This window comes from Nerophis lumbriciformis, linkage group LG25, assembly GCF_033978685.3.
Source record: "Nerophis lumbriciformis linkage group LG25, RoL_Nlum_v2.1, whole genome shotgun sequence".
NCBI classification, from domain to species: domain Eukaryota; kingdom Metazoa; phylum Chordata; class Actinopteri; order Syngnathiformes; family Syngnathidae; genus Nerophis; species Nerophis lumbriciformis.
The window spans coordinates 36,341,803-36,359,190 of record NC_084572.2 but is presented as its reverse complement, the minus strand read 5'-3'; the positions used below and the strand labels follow the sequence as shown (position 1 = coordinate 36,359,190).

General features: G+C 43.8%; 2 protein-coding genes across 5 annotated transcripts in view; one reads left to right on the top strand and one right to left on the bottom strand.

Moving 5' to 3' along the window:
• Nucleotides 1–3,445, top strand: part of lgsn (lengsin, lens protein with glutamine synthetase domain) — a 50,915-nt gene extending 47,470 nt beyond the window's left edge. For 2 of the 4 annotated variants that reach the window (XM_061984318.2, XM_072916097.1), the window contains exons 2-4: nucleotides 1,007–1,658; nucleotides 1,776–1,942; nucleotides 2,135–3,445. In XM_061984318.2, coding sequence (XP_061840302.1) covers nucleotides 1,007–1,658; nucleotides 1,776–1,942; nucleotides 2,135–3,328 — 2,013 coding nt within the window. In that variant the 3' untranslated portion in view covers nucleotides 3,329–3,445. Of the gene's footprint in view, nucleotides 1–786; nucleotides 1,659–1,775; nucleotides 1,943–2,134 lie in introns of those variants that run through there. The other 2 variants (XM_061984320.2, XM_061984319.2) reach the window with 2 other exon arrangements.
• Nucleotides 3,241–17,388, bottom strand: part of LOC133621888 (uncharacterized) — a 19,146-nt gene continuing 4,998 nt past the window's right edge. Inside the window, exons 5-6 of the mRNA XM_072916096.1 lie at nucleotides 5,605–5,729; nucleotides 3,241–5,487 (exon numbers count right to left, since the gene is read on the bottom strand). Of these exons, the coding sequence (XP_072772197.1) occupies nucleotides 3,633–5,487; nucleotides 5,605–5,729 (1,980 nt within the window). The 3' untranslated portion in view covers nucleotides 3,241–3,632. The remainder of the gene's footprint in view (nucleotides 5,488–5,604; nucleotides 5,730–17,388) is intronic.

The window sequence follows — 17,388 nt, the reverse complement described above, 5'->3', positions numbered from 1 at the left end:
TTATTAGCACATACAGTACAGGCCAAAAAGTTTGGACACACCTTCTCATTTCAATGCGTTTTTTTATTTATTTTCATGACTATTTACATTGTAGATTGTCAGTGAAGGCATCAAAACTATGACACCTGTGAAGTTAAAACCATTTCATTAAAGCTCATCGAGAGAATGCCAAGAGTGTGCAAAACAGTAATCAGACTAAAAGGGTGGCTATTTTGAAGAAACTAGAAAATAAAACATGTTTTCAGTTATTTCACCTTTTTTTTTGTTAAGTACATAACAATCTACAATGTAAATAGTCATGGAAATAAAGAACACACATTGAAATGAGAAGGTGTGTCCATACTTTACTGTACATGGAATTCATTTTAGCTCCTCTCATGTGCAAAATGTATCAAAGTAGCCCCCGCCCCGCATTCTTTCATTTATCAGTTTGAGTGTGGACACCTGTGAACGGGAGTGGAATTGTAGGTCCTAGTAAGTATTGACCTCTGTGGTGCAATCATGCAAAGTAGATCTGAACGGACGGGAAGGGCGAATCTGTGTATAAAAAGTCGCTTTGTGTGCTGCTGGTGCGTTCCTGTTGTCGCCATGCAGGATCCCAACTTTCTGGAAAGATAAACCAGTCGCTGAGCTCAGCAGTTCCCATCCGCAGTGACACAAAAGGCCCTGAATGGTGGACGCTGTCAGCCAATCAGCTCAAAGCTTTTATGCCTCCCGGACTGACAGCGACCGGCCGGCAGGTGACAGTTCCCCAGCCGGACGCAGAAAACTGTCAGAAAGGTGGGGCGGGGGGTAAAGGGAAGTTTCTCGTGGGCCACCATTGTAGTAATTGTGTATAAAAATTAATGTGCCGGCGGTGCTCGCGGTGATGAAAGAGCACACATGAATAAGTCTGAGGTAATAGTTCGACATTTCGCCTCTAACTTGCTTAAACCGGGTTTTTTGTTCAGCTGTTTTGTCGCTAACACTTTCCATGAGCTCTCATGACATGTTGGTCATCCTCCAGGACGGACCGTGTAGGAGCAAAGACCAAGTAGACGGCACAGGGGTGAGCATGGACAGCAAGAAGGGAGTCAAGGTGACGGGAAAATGCGCCCCCGTGGACTGGGTGGGCGGACGAGGCCCCAACATCGACCACACACCCTGTGGCTCCATCAGCCCCCCAGACGTTTCTACCGTCATCACTATCCGATGTCCCAAACCCAACGAGCCATTTGGTGACCACGGGATGAACAAACCCGACCCGGCGGGGGACCGGATCCAGGAGGCGAACCCTCAAAATAGGGTTTGGCACAGCGAGACAGGACTGGCCAGGCACACCGTGGAGGAGTTAAAGACCCTGGTGCGGGACAGTCCTGCGCTCAACCCTGCGGGGAGTTTTAACTCCCACCAGAAGTGCAGTGGCCGAGGCGGGTGGGCTGTCCCTAGCATGCAGCAGGAGGTCAACTCACAAAAAGCGTTCAGGACCTTCAAACCTCCACCCAGCGCTTCCAGAGAGGGGGACACATTCAGTGACAGCACTTCTATTCAGCCTCCTGCCTGCGTGGATTCTTCCAGCTCGTTCACAGCTGATGCCAACAAAAAAAGGCAACCGCAATTCCACACGCTCAAATGCGACAGCTGCGGTTTCTACGGAGAGATGAAAGCGCTTCGCTCAGGTCAGTGCTGAAAGTTGAATGTTGCTAAAGAACGATAGCACACTAGAGTTGCATCAGTGTGATTTCTACTTCTGTTTATTGAGGTGCAGATCCAAACGTTCAAACTGTTGTCCACAGATAACGGAAACGAGATCCTGGACATCACAAGGAACCAAAGGTTTATCTCCCCGATGGAGCAGATTAAGCAGCAGATTGCCAGAGAAAACATCAACTTTGTCCGCTTTGAGGCCACAGACTTGCATGGCGTGTCCAGATCCAAGACCGTGCCTGTCCGCTTCTTCCATGTAATCACCTCATCGAGTCCTGTTTCCATTGTTGACTTGCATGAGCGGCATGTCACTCACAAGACAGTTGTAAATTAGCTGTCAAGTGGGACTTGATCCTGTGCCAGCTGCGCGAAAGTCCTCAATGTGAACCACTACCCAACCTGCCCCTCTCACAGTTGGTACTTGACAGAAACAATGTGTGTTTTACAGGAAAAGGCCGTGTATGGAGTTCCGATGCCAAGGAGCTACTTGGAGCTGACACTGAGTCCAAAGAGTAACGAAGTGGATCACGGCAACGCCGCCAACTTCAGCAGCGACATTCTCCTGATTCCTGATCTTACCACGTTCAGGATCCTACCCTGGGCCGAACAGACGGCGAGGGTCATCTGTGACCCCTGCACGGTGACAGGAAACCCCCTCCGCACCTCACCTCGCCTCATCGCAAAGCAGCTGCTGGGCCAGCTCCAAAGCCTAGGCTTCTCCCTGCATGCCTCCTTCAGCTACGAGTGCTGTGTCCTCGGTGCGCCGGACCGTATCGGACCTAAGACGCTCCTGTTCCCAGCCACCACCCTGCTGAGCAACCACGACCTGCCTTTCTTCCAGCAGCTAGTGGACAGCATGTACTGCATGGGCGCCGACATCGACAGCATGGCCTCCGCCAGCGGGCCCGGCCAGATGGAGATTAACCTGCGTCCGGAGTTTGGGATCGCAGCCGCCGACAGCGCCTTTACCTTCCGCACCGGCATCAAAGAAATGGCTCGCAAACACAGCTACATCGCTAGCTTCTTTACAGACGATGGTCTCTACAACGCTGGCGTGCTGTCCCACAGTTTGTGGGACGCCAACGGCCGCCGCAGCCTCTTCCAAAGTGGGGAGAAGTCGGGTGACCTGTCAGACATCGGCCGCAAATGGCTGGCCGGGCTCCTTACGCACTCGGCCGCCCTCAGCTGCCTGATGTCACCTGGCCTTGGATGCCGCAGCCACATCGCCAAGACAATCAAAGACCCTAAGCGGATGCTGTACGCCACCTGCGGCTGTAACGACAACAGCAGCTCCTTCAACATTAAGAGCCACGGTGGGCGGGAGACCCACATCGACAACAAACTGGGCTCAGCCATGGCCAACCCTTACGTTGTGCTGGCGGCCACCGCTGCCGCCGGACTGGACGGGATCAGACGCAACCTGAGCATGGAAAGCAGCTTTCACAAGGCGCCGAACCAGCAGAAGGACTTTGCCATTCCAGTGAAACTGGAAGATGCTCTGGAGGCGCTGGGTGAGGATCACATAATCCGCAGTGCCCTCGGGGAGCCCTTTGTCCAGTACTTCATCGCCATGAAGAAGTTTGAGATTGAGACCCAAGAACTGGACGACGAGCGAAACAAGTGCTTGGAGTATTTTATCTAGAAAGTTCTCCCCTGTCAAATCAAAGCATGAGACTTGAATAATGTTTGAACAGATTTCATTTTGAATTTATATCATGGCTTTTTTGATATTCAAAATAAAGGTGAAGTGGCCCTACATGCAAAATGTGTTATTTATTCACATTCATTTTTACTGCTGTGCCCAGGTGAAGTCTTCATTTTTACTTCGTACTGTACAATTAAGAAGGGGACATATAAAGTATAGAAAGGGTTGAACTGCAGAAAATATACATGTTGAACAACATCCGAGCAAACCTTTAGATCTTCAGATTGAAGGTTAGCATCATCTACTTGTTCTTGCCTATGAGATTCCCAACTCTCTGCATGAACTTTCCCAGTTTGTTCTCAGCGCCACCTTGTGTTGAGTGATATGCTGGATAAGCGGAGTCGTGCTTTGCTTTGTCCAGAGGAACGCTAGAACGTAGCAAGTACTCGTAGCGACTGTACGCCTTCGCCTTGCGGCTCTCGAAGGCGGTCGTTTCCTGCTCTTCCAGATCGCTTCGCGAGTCCTGCTCATGCTGGGCTGCCTGAGTTGTTTTATGTTTGCTCGAACGGTGAGAGGATAGTCTAGAAAAGTTGAAGGAAGACTTTGGCTTCTCAGTCTCTGACGACTTGCTGGTGAAGTTCTGGCTTGTTTGGTCATCTGCTGTAGAAGGTTTTCCAGTGGTAGACGCTCGAGACCCAGGAGAATTCTGTGATTTCAAGGAGGCCATTCTTTGGAGCGACTTCTCCTTTTTGGAGGCCTTCTTTTCTTCAGAGCTTTTCATCCTCATGGAGTTCTTCCTCTGAGGCGTTGCATCCTTTTCTGTCTGAGTTTTCACTTCTGAGGTAGTTAAGGTCTTTGGGACGGTTTCCGACGTGCTAGGAAGGGACTTCTTTCTTTCTTGAGCAGCAGGAGATGCAGACTGTCTGGCTGAGGAGTCAATGTTTTCCATGGCCACCTTTGCTTGAGGGTGGCTCACATGCTTTTTGTCTTCTCTTCCGTTTTTGGGCCTAACGTCATCTAAGCTGCTGATGAGATTACTTGAACCTTCCTTTTCTTCAGGAATTTCAATCAAGGACTCCATTGTTCTGGGACGCTGGAGACCACTGGGGTACTTGAGGGACTGCTCTTTGAGCTTTTCATCCAGATAAGCTGCTGGAGAGGTCCTGGAATGAGGCTCGTAACCATTGTACAATGGTATGGTCTTTAATTCTGGACCTGTTTGGATGTCAAAGTATGACGCAGAACAGTTGCTGTCATCCTCCTTGCTGGGCCCATAGTCTTTGTGATTGGTGGACTCCAGGCTGTTTGCATCCTCCATGTTCTGTGTTAAACAAGCCTGGAACTTGGCACGATCTAGACTTTGGTACATACACCTCAGAGACTCTTGGCTCTGCTTGAGATTGTTGTATTCCTGTAAACTGAGTCTCTTTTGTCGGATTTCTTCCAACCTGGACTTCATTTCCCTGGACCTATTGGGAATCATGTGGGGCTGTGGGTCGTTTAGGCCTGTGCGGCTGCTGTATGGCGAGGTCACAGGCGACAGGGCATCACATGATGCATCAAAATTCCCATTTAGGTATGTGTCCATCTTCCACCTGTGGAGGGACGTCTCAGAGTTGAACGGAATCAGATTCTTATCGGAACCGTAGCGACTCTGGTGTCTAACGAGCTGGTGAGACATCTTGTTGGGACTGAGCATATTAAAAGTCTTGTCAGGAGCGACAGGCACGCCAATGTCTTTGGTTCCCATTCTCAAACGGGTCATTGGATTTATTCTCTGAAGGTCCGCACCAAAACTGTGTCCCCTCACCATGTGGCTCGTGTCTGCAAAATGGGACTGATGCAGGCGGTCTTGCATGCTGAGGCCCCGAGCCATTCCAGCAACATTTGCATAGCAATCCTCCTGAGCACTCCTCAGCCCGCGTAGGCCTCTGGACCTCATGTGAATGTGATTCAGAGACAGCTGGCTGGAGTTTGGACTGCGCAGGGTCATGCCGTTCCTCAGGTACGCCACAGACAACCTCTCGTTGTACAGTAACTCAGGAACAGTGGAGCGGGCGTAGAGTCGGCGAAACTCCTCGTCATACGAGCAAACGAGCTGACCTGTGACAACCAGTACCATGCTTAGGTTGATCTTCTCAAAGGACCACGTGTAGCTAGCAAGGAGGCAAGAGGGAGGAGAAAAGAGCTCCTTTTAGTCTTTTTGTCAGGTCAGCTGGATAGTTCGGTTACCTTCTAGAGCTACAGAAAGTGTTGGCAAGGTCTCAGCTCACCTGTACGTTCCGTACAAAACAGTTCTGCAGTCCACCAGAATGAATCTCTGCTCCAAACTGCCGTGGAACTTCAATCCGGACTGACAGTGATACTGCTGACCTCGCACTGTGCGGACCCGGATGTTCTGGTAAAGAAACCAAAGGAAGGTAATGGAACACATTCAGTTACGCTCTTTAACAACTTGGTTAGTTAGCAGACATGAACTTGAGAGACATTGCATTTCAGATATAAAGGACATATGAATGCAGGAATGTTAAGGACGTCTGAGAGACACAGAAGGTGTGTCGAAGAAGGAATGAGGCTTGCTGGCAGCATTGGCAAGTCTGCATATTCCACACTGGGCTTGTTTTTATTTTCTTCTATAGACGTTTGCAAATCTCCTTTGCGTTTTTTTGAATTGCTTTTGGGCTTGCTTTTCTGGGCCCGCAATAAAGCAAAACACAAGGTAGTTTTTCTTTCCTACACAATCCTGGTTATCGCTCCCTGGTCGGCTCGGCACGACTCCAAACACATCCGAGAAACAAGTGACGCCAGAGAATGAGAATGAGTGGCAGAAAGCAGGGACAGCTTCATGAAAAATATAATTGAATAGTATATTGGGAGACGGCACCACGGTGGAAGAGGGGTTAGTGCATCTGCCTCACAATACGAAGGTCCTGAGTAGTCTTGGGTTCAATCCCGGGCTCGGGCTCTTTCTGTGTGGAGTTTGCATGTTCTCCCCGTGACTGCGTGGGTTCTCTCCGGGTACTCCGGCTTCCTCCCACCTCCAAAGACATGCACCTGGGGATTGGTTGATTGGCAACACTAAATTGGCCCTAGTGTGTGAATGTGAGTGTGAATGTTGTCTGTCTATCTGTGTTGGCCCTGTGATGAGGTGGCGACTTGTCCAGGGTGTACCCTGCCTTGAGATGGAAAGTGTAACTGCCATTATGATGTGCAGTGATGTTTTCAAATGACCCTAAGTCTTGAACTGTACAAAGTATTTCAATGGTCGGAATCTGCGCTTTTGCACGATTTACTAGTTACTATGGTAATCTAATGAGTTACTATGGTAATCGAATGAGTTACTATGGTAATCTAAGTCACAGCAGCTCAGACGAGGCACCAAGCAGTGTGGGTGGGGAGCGTTTCCACAGAGGCCAGCCTGAAACGCGGGTGTCAGGGACAGATAGCTCGGTCGGTAGAGTGGCCGTGCCAGCAACTGGAGGGTTGCGGGTTCGATCCCCGCTTCCGCCATCCTCGTCACTGCCGTTGTGACCTTGGGCAAGACACTTTACCCACCCTCAGTGCCACCCACACTGCTTTAAATGTAACTTAGATATTGGCTTTCACTATGTAAAAGTGCTGTGAGTCACTAGAGAAAATCGCTATATAAATATAATTCACTTCACGTGGAAGGAGATTTTTAGAAGAAAGTTCTAAAGCAGATGTATCAGATTGTAGGTGGGTTCATATTTCGCGGTTTGTTGCATTTTTGTTGCTTTTTACTCGATTGTAAAATATGTCGACCGAGAGGGGGTGTTGTTGTCAATATTCAGTGTTTTATCGTTCATAGTTAGTATTGTAAAACCCACATTCTTTGTTTTCATGTACATTCTGGGTGTCTCATTCAGTAAAAAAAACCTTAAAATTCCATTCCGCTTTTTAGGCCGGTCTGTCATAACGTTTTTAGCATTCAATTAGACATTACTTGTGTTAGTGTTTCTAAAAATCAGAAATACCAGCCCCTAGACACATTTTTTTTCTATAAATGGTTGATCGGAAGTAAACAAGGTAGAAGTCATACATTCACATACTCTTAATATCCAATGATATTAATTATAAATTATATATCAATTATATATATATTAAATATATATACATACACTATATGCATGGATATATTAATATATATATATATATATATATAATACATACAGTATACATGTATATATATTTTAATATATATACATTTATACATACATATATATTAAATATATATATACATACAGTATATATATTAATATATATCTAATACATACAGTATATATGTATATATATATAAATCTATATACACATAATACATACAGTATATACAGTATGTATATATACATATAAATATATATACATACATACATAATAAATATATATATCAATACATATACACACAGTATATATATTGTATATATACACATACAGTACAGGCCAAAAGTTTAGACACACCTTCTCATTCAATGTGTTTTCTTTATTTTCATGACGATTGTAGATACATTCTTCATATTGTAGTTTCTTCAAAATAGCCACCCTTTGCTCCGACTACGGTTTCGCACACTCTTGGCATTCTCTCGGTGAGTTTCAAGAAATGGTTTTCACTTCGCAGGTGTGCTTGAAGCTCATGGAGAGAATGCCGAGAGTGTGCAAAGCAGTAAAGAGGGCGCAGGGCGGCTATTTTGAAGAAACTAGAATATAAAACATGTTATTTCAGTTATTTCACCTTTTTTTTTTGTTAAGTACATAACTCCACATGTGTTCATTCATAGTTTTGATGTGACAATCTACAATGTAAATCAGGGGTCCCCAAACTTTTTGACTCGGGGGCCGCATTGGGTTAAAAATTTTTATATATATATATATATATATATATATATATATATATATATATATATATACAGCCTGGCCCCCGGCCAAATTGATGTTCATCAACATTTAACATTGTCACGTTATCGATGGGAAAATTCATTTTTAGACAATATGATTTGCCTGAGCGGCCAGGAGACACCGAGAGCAACAAGCGGTAGAAAATGGATTAGAAAGGAAAGATTAAAAAATAAATAAATAAAATAAATAAAATACAATTAAAAAAAAAAAAGAATTTAACTTGGGACTTCCCGTGGGCCGTATTTTGGATGCTGGGGGGCCAGATCCGGCCCGAGGGCCGTAGTTTGGGGACCCCTGATGTAAATAGTCATGAAAATAAAGAAAACACATTGAAATGAGAAGGCCTGTACATATATACATATACATATATACATATACATATATATATATATATATATATATATATATACAGTATATATATATACATATTGTTGCGTTTGGACCAGTTGTTCCTCCCAGGGAATTCAAGTCACAAGTCGCTCCCAAGCTCTTTACGACACTTAAAGCTGAGTAGAAAAACCACCAGAGACAGAATAGGTATTTTGTAATATATTTGCAAAGCTTTGCATATATACATTGAGACCAGTCCAGCATAGAACATTCAATCATGCCGCCAAGATGGTCTGCCCCCCCCCCCCCGAAAAACCCTCTCCCCTTTTAAGTCTCTCTTCCTCCCACCCTCGCAGTCTTGTCTCTCCAGCCAAAACACATGCCCATTATCTCTCTTTCTTACATTCCTCACTCAAGGTAAAGCACACAGTTTTTTGCAGACAACCAAAAGACCACAATTGGAAGAAAAACACTAGCTGTTTTGTAATATGATTATGAAATAAAAGAAGTAACACTTAAATTCGGATATATGTAAATATCTGCCTCCGACAATATATATATATATATATATATATATATATATATATATATATATATATATTAGAGATGCGCGGTTTGCGGGCACAACCGCGGAGTCCGCGGATTATTCGCGGATCGGGTGGATGAAATTAAAAAAAATTTGATTTTATCCGCGGGTCGGGTCGGGTCGGGCGGTTGAAATAAAAAAAAAATTAGATTTTAAATAGATTCAGGCGGGTGGCAGTTAAACCAATTGGGAAATATATATACATAGTTAAATGTTGTTACCCACATACGAAAAACGAGCAGGCACCTGCAGCATATGCCACAACAGAAGAAAAAAAAAAAAAAGAGATGGACACTTTTACGGAGCGGAGAAGGGACGCCTCGCCGGGGTCCGGGACCGAGGCCCCTTCCCCCGAGAGGGCCCCACCGGGAGCCGTAGCTGAGGCGATCCGCGAGAAGGGCCCGACGCACGTCCAGGGTCACCACCGCGCCCACCGCACCGACACCCCGCCTCGTCCGCCTTCGCCGCGGCCGGCGTCACGCGCAGCAGGTAAGCAGCTTACCTGCCCGCCACCCCCGTGGCCGGGGGCTCGTAACAGGGGTCACTCCGCGCGCTCCGCCCGCGCAGCTTACCTGCCCGCCACCCCTGTTGCCGGGGGCGCGTAACAGGGGTCACTCCGCGCGCAGTGCGCTCACGAAAGGGGTGGGTCTCACCCTGGTTGATATAGACAGCAGGACGGTGGCCATGGAAGTCGGAACCCGCTAAGGAGTGTGTAACAACCCACCTGCCAAATCAACTAGCCCTGAAAATGGATGGCGCTGGAGCGTCGGGCCCATACCCGGCCGTCGCCGGCAGCGAGATGCGCTTGGAGGTGCGCTCAGCGCGGCTCCCATATGATTGCGCACTGGTGTGCGTCTGGGTCGTGACAGCGTGGCACGTGAATGTCTGTGCTGCATTGGATCAGTCTCCTTTCTTTAACAGGCAAAAGCTTTATAACCTCACTAATGCCTTGCATCGTCTATATTAGATATATAACAACGGGCGGGTGCGGGCGGGTGCGGTTCTGATCAAATGTTACATCGGGTGGATGGCGGATGATTGACGACTTTCTGATGCGGTTGCGGATGAAATAATTGCCTATCCGCGCATCTCTAATATATATATATATACATATATATACACACACACATATATATATTTATAGACTATATACATGTGTGTATATATATATATTCTTTACATGCAGTCGGCTTTGGGCCCCCAGCCAAATTTATTTTAACCCGATGCAGCCCCCAAAAAGTTAGGACACCCCTGGTCTACATTGACATATTTGTCGGGCTTCTTTTCGACGTGTTTCCACAGAGCTGGCTTCTCTCGTGAGACCTGCAAGGCTGCTTGGCGGCGGTTAGCGCTCCGTGCAGGAAGTCGTCTTGCACTGTTTGCACACGCTCGCGGGTTTCGACGGCGTTTCCCCCTCTCTCTCTCTCTCGTCTTGTTTGCTCTGCACAGCCGGAACCCGTGCCGCTCGACAGGAAAATCCAGCCGCGCCGAAAACGAGCGGACTTTGACACCCCGCGCGCTCCCGGGGATGGAGAGGAGCAGGCGGCGAGAGCGGAGAAGTTTAGACGGTGACGAGTCGTGCGGCGGTATTTCAGGGATGTGGTCACGTGACCCAGACAACAGCATTCCAGGTGGACTTCCAAATCCGCATTCCGACCTGCCTGAGCGGCACAATTACTGAACGTGACCAACAAACCACTTTGTGTTTGCTTCATGCTTTATGCTACAACGTCCCTTTTGATGTCCGTGTCAGGGTTAACCTAGGCCAGGGGTCTGCAACCTTTACCAGCCAAAGAGCCATTTTATCTCACATTTGGTTCATTTTCAGGTCAGTTTTTCAATGCTATCAATGCACCGCTAAAATAGTCCGTCTGCGTAAGCGCTTGTAATAACAATATCACTCATATTTGGTTCATTTTCAGGTCACCAAATGTAAACGGAGTATTGTTGGTGCTGTTTTTCAATGCTATCAATGCACCGCTAAAATAGTCCGTCTGCGTAAGCGCTTGTAATAACAATATCACTCATATTTGGTTCATTTTCAGGTCACCAAATGTAAACGGAGTATTGTTCGCGCTGTTTTTCCAATGCTATCAATGCACTGCTAAAATAGTCTGTCTGCGTTAGCGCTTGTAATAACAATAACACTCATATTTGGTTCATTTTCAGGTCAGTTTTTCAATGCTATCAGTGCACCGCTAAAACAGTCCGTCTGCGTAAGCGCTTGTAATAACAATATCATTCATATTTAGTTCATTTTCAGGTTATGGCATGTAAACGGAGAATTGTTGGCGCTGTTTTCCAATGCTATCAATGCACTGCTAAAATAGTCTGTCTGCGTTAGCGCTTGTAATAACAATAACACTCATATTTGGTTCATTTTCAGGTCAGTTTTTCAATGCTATCAGTGCACCGCTAAAATAGTCCGTCTGCGTAAGAGCTTGTAATAACAATATCATTCATATTTGGTTCATTTTCAGGTTACGGCATGTAAACGGAGAATTGTTGGTGCTGTTTTTCAATGCTATTAATGCACCGCTAAAATAGTCCGTCTGCGTTAGCGCTTGTAATAACAATATCACTCATATTTGGTTCATTTTCAGGTCACCAAATGTAAACGGAGTATTGTTGGTGCTGTTTTTCAATGCTATCAATGCACCGCTAAAATAGTCCGTCTGCGTAAGCGCTTGTAATAACAATATCACTCATATTTGGTTCATTTTCAGGTCACCAAATGTAAACGGAGTATTGTTCGCGCTGTTTTTCCAATGCTATCAATGCACTGCTAAAATAGTCTGTCTGCGTTAGCGCTTGTAATAACAATAACACTCATATTTGGTTCATTTTCAGGTCAGTTTTTCAATGCTATCAGTGCACCGCTAAAATAGTCCGTCTGCGTAAGCGCTTGTAATAACAATATCATTCATATTTGGTTCATTTTCAGGTTACGGCATGTAAACGGAGAATTGTTGGTGCTGTTTTTCAATGCTATCAATGCACCGCTAAAATAGTCCGTCTGCGTAAGGGCTTGTAATAACAATAACACTCATATTTGGTTCATTTTCAGGTCACCAAATGTAAACGGAGTATTGTTCGCGCTGTTTTTCCAATGCTATCAATGCACTGCTAAAATAGTCTGTCTGCGTTAGCGCTTGTAATAACAATATCACTCATATTTGGTTAATTTTCAGGTCACCAAATGTAAACGGAGTATTGTTCGCGCTGTTTTTCCAATGCTATCAATGCACTGCTAAAATAGTCTGCCTGCGTTAGTGCTTGTAATAACAATAACACTCATATTTGGTTCATTTTCAGGTCAGTTTTTCAATGCTATCAGTGCACCGCTAAAATAGTCCGTCTGCGTAAGCGCTTGTAATAACAATATCACTCATATTTGGTTCATTTTCAGGTCACCAAATGTAAACGGAGTATTGTTGGTGCTGTTTTTCAATGCTATCAATGCACCGCTAAAATAGTCCGTCTGCGTAAGCGCTTGTAATAACAATATCACTCATATTTGGTTCATTTTCAGGTCACCAAATGTAAACGGAGTATTGTTCGCGCTGTTTTTCCAATGCTATCAATGTACTGCTAAAATAGTCCGTCTGCGTTAGCGCTTGTCATAACAATAACACTCATATTTGGTTAATTTTCAGGTCAGGTTTTCAATGCTATCAGCGCACCGCTAAAATAGTCCGTCTGCGTAAGCGCTTGTAATAACAATATCATTCATATTTAGTTCATTTTCAAGTCACGGCATGTAAACGGAGAATTGTTGGTGCTGTTTTTCAATGCTATCAATTCACCGCTAAAATAGTCCGTCTGCGTAAGCGCTTGTAATAACAATATCACTCATATTTGGTTCATTTTCAGGTCAGTTTTTCAATGCTATCAGTGCACCGCTAAAATAGTCTGTCTGCGTAAGGGCTTGTAATAACAATATCATTCATATTTGGTTCATTTTCAGGTCACCAAATGTAAACGGAGTATTGTTCGCGCTGTTTTTCCAATGCTATCAATGCACTGCTAAAATAGTCTGTCTGCGTTAGTGCTTGTAATAACAATAACACTCATATTTGGTTCATTTTCAGGTCAGTTTTTCAATGCTATCAGTGCACCGCTAAAATAGTCCGTCTGCGTAAGTGCTTGTAATAACAATATCACTCATATTTGGTTCATTTTCAGGTCAGTTTTTCAATGCTATCAGCGCACCGCTAAAATAGTCCGTCTGCGTAAGCGCTTGTAATAACAATATCACTTGTATTTGGTTCATTTTCAGGTCAGTTTTTCAATGCTATCAATGCACCGCTAAAATAGTCCGTCTGCGTAAGGGCTTGTAATAACAATACCACTCATATTTGGTCCATTTTCAGGTCAGTTTTTCAATGCTATCAATGCACCGCTAAAATAGTCCGTCTGCGTAAGGGCTTGTAATAACAATATCACTCATATTTGGTCCATTCTCAGGTCAGTTTTTCAATGCTATCAGTGCACCGCTGAAATAGTCCGTCTGCGTAAGCGCTTGTAATAACAATATCACTCGTATTTGGTCCATTTTCAGGTCAGTTTTTCAATGCTATCAGTGCACCGCTGAAATAGTCCGTCTGCGTAAGCGCTTGTAATAACAATATCACTCGTATTTGGTCCATTTTCAGGTCAGTTTTTCAATGCTATCAATGCACCGCTAAAATAGTCCGTCTGCGTAAGGGCTTGTAATAACAATATCACTCATATTTGGTCCATTCTCAGGTCAGTTTTTCAATGCTATCAGTGCACCGCTGAAATAGTCCGTCTGCGTAAGCGCTTGTAATAACAATATCACTCGTATTTGGTTCATTTTCAGGTCAGTTTTTCAATGCTATCAATGCACCGCTAAAATAGTCCGTCTGCGTAAGGGCTTGTAATAACAATACCACTCATATTTGGTCCATTTTCAGGTCAGTTTTTCAATGCTATCAGTGCACCGCTGAAATAGTCCGTCTGCGTAAGCGCTTGTAATAACAATATCACTCGTATTTGGTTCATTTTCAGGTCAGTTTTTCAATGCTATCAATACACCGCTAAAATAGTCCGTCTGCGTAAGGGCTTGTAATAACAATACCACTCATATTTGGTCCATTTTCAGGTCAGTTTTTCAATGCTATCAGTGCACCGCTAAAATAGTCCGTCTGCCTAAGCGCTTGTAATAACAATATCACTCATATTTGGTTCATTTTCAGGTCACCAAATGTAAACGGAGTATTGTTCGCGCTGTTTTTCCAATGCTATCAATGCAGTGCTAAAATAGTCCGTCTGCGTAAGCGCTTGTAATAACAATATCACTCATATTTGGTTCATTTTCAGGTCAGTTTTTCAATGCTATCAGTGCACCGCTAAAATAGTCCGTCTGCGTAAGCGCTTGTAATAACAATATCATTCATATTTGGTTCATTTTCAGGTTACGGCATGTAAACGGAGAATTGTTGGTGCTGTTTTTCAATGCTATTAATGCACCGCTAAAATAGTCCGTCTGCGTAAGCGCTTGTAATAACAATATCACTCATATTTGGTTAATTTTCAGGTTACGGCATGTAAACAGAGAATTGTTGGTGCTGTTTTTCAATGCTATTAATGCACCACTAAAGTAGTCCGTCTGCGTAAGCGCTTGTAATAACAATATCACTCATATTTGGTTCATTTTCAGGTCACCAAATGTAAATGGAGTATTGTTCGCGCTGTTTTTCCAATGCTATCAATGTACTGCTAAAATAGTCCGTCTGCGTTAGCGCTTGTCATAACAATAACACTCATATTTGGTTAATTTTCAGGTCAGGTTTTCAATGCTATCAGCGCACCGCTAAAATAGTCCGTCTGCGTAAGCGCTTGTAATAACAATATCATTCATATTTAGTTCATTTTCAAGTCACGGCATGTAAACGGAGAATTGTTGGTGCTGTTTTTCAATGCTATCAATTCACCGCTAAAATAGTCCGTCTGCGTAAGCGCTTGTAATAACAATATCACTCATATTTGGTTCATTTTCAGGTCAGTTTTTCAATGCTATCAGTGCACCGCTAAAATAGTCTGTCTGCGTAAGGGCTTGTAATAACAATATCATTCATATTTGGTTCATTTTCAGGTTACGGCATGTAAACGGAGAATAGTTGGTGCTGTTTTTCAATGCTATTAATGCACCGCTAAAATAGTCCGTCTGCGTTAGCGCTTGTAATAACAATATCACTCATATTTGGTTCATTTTCAGGTCACCAAATGTAAACGGAGTATTGTTGGTGCTGTTTTTCAATGCTATCAATGCACCGCTAAAATAGTCCGTCTGCGTAAGCGCTTGTAATAACAATATCACTCATATTTGGTTCATTTTCAGGTCACCAAATGTAAACGGAGTATTGTTCGTGCTGTTTTTCCAATGCTATCAATGCACTGCTAAAATAGTCTGTCTGCGTTAGCGCTTGTAATAACAATAACACTCATATTTGGTTCATTTTCAGGTCAGTTTTTCAATGCTATCAGTGCACCGCTAAAATAGTCCGTCTGCGTAAGTGCTTGTAATAACAATATCACTCATATTTGGTTCATTTTCAGGTCACCAAATGTAAACGGAGTATTGTTCGCGCTGTTTTTCCAATGCTATCAATGCACTGCTAAAATAGTCTGTCTGCGTTAGCGCTTGTAATAACAATAACACTCATATTTGGTTCATTTTCAGGTCAGTTTTTCAATGCTATCAGTGCACCGCTAAAACAGTCCGTCTGCGTAAGTGCTTGTAATAACAATATCACTCATATTTGGTTCATTTTCAGGTCACCAAATGTAAACGGAGTATTGTTGGTGCTGTTTTTCAATGCTATCAATGCACCGCTAAAATAGTCCGTCTGCGTAAGCGCTTGTAATAACAATATCACTCATATTTGGTTCATTTTCAGGTCACCAAATGTAAACGGAGTATTGTTCGTGCTGTTTTTCCAATGCTATCAATGCACTGCTAAAATAGTCTGTCTGCGTTAGCGCTTGTAATAACAATAACACTCATATTTGGTTCATTTTCAGGTCAGTTTTTCAATGCTATCAGTGCACCGCTAAAATAGTCCGTCTGCGTAAGTGCTTGTAATAACAATATCACTCATATTTGGTTCATTTTCAGGTCACCAAATGTAAACGGAGTATTGTTCGCGCTGTTTTTCCAATGCTATCAATGCACTGCTAAAATAGTCTGTCTGCGTTAGCGCTTGTAATAACAATAACACTCATATTTGGTTCATTTTCAGGTCAGTTTTTCAATGCTATCAGTGCACCGCTAAAACAGTCCGTCTGCGTAAGTGCTTGTAATAACAATATCACTCATATTTGGTTCATTTTCAGGTCACCAAATGTAAACGGAGTATTGTTCGCGCTGTTTTTCCAATGCTATCAATGCACTGCTAAAATAGTCCGTCTGCGTAAGCGCTTGTAATAACAATATCACTCATATTTGGTTCATTTTCAGGTCAGTTTTTCAATGCTATCAGCGCACCGCTAAAATAGTCCGTCTGCGTAAGCGCTTGTAATAACAATATCATTCATATTTGGTTCATTTTCAGGTTACGGCATGTAAACGGAGAATTGTTGGTGCTGTTTTTCAATGCTATTAATGCACCGCTAAAATAGTCCGTCTGCGTTAGCGCTTGTAATAACAATATCACTCATATTTGGTTCATTTTCAGGTCACCAAATGTAAACGGAGTATTGTTGGTGCTGTTTTTCAATGCTATCAATGCACCGCTAAAATAGTCCGTCTGCGTAAGCGCTTGTAATAACAATATCACTCGTATTTGGTTCATTTTCAGGTCAGTTTTTCAATGCTATCAATGCACCGCTAAAATAGTCCGTCTGCGTAAGGGCTTGTAATAACAATACCACTCATATTTGGTCCATTTTCAGGTCAGTTTTTCAATGCTATCAGTGCACCGCTGAAATAGTCCGTCTGCGTAAGCGCTTGTAATAACAATATCACTCGTATTTGGTTCATTTTCAGGTCAGTTTTTCAATGCTATCAATGCACCGCTAAAATAGTCCGTCTGCGTAAGGGCTTGTAATAACAATACCACTCATATTTGGTCCATTTTCAGGTCAGTTTTTCAATGCTATCAGTGCACCGCTGAAATAGTCTGTCTGCGTTAGCGCTTGTAATAACAATAACACTCATATTTGGTTCATTTTCAGGTCAGTTTTTCAATGCTATCAGCGCACCGCT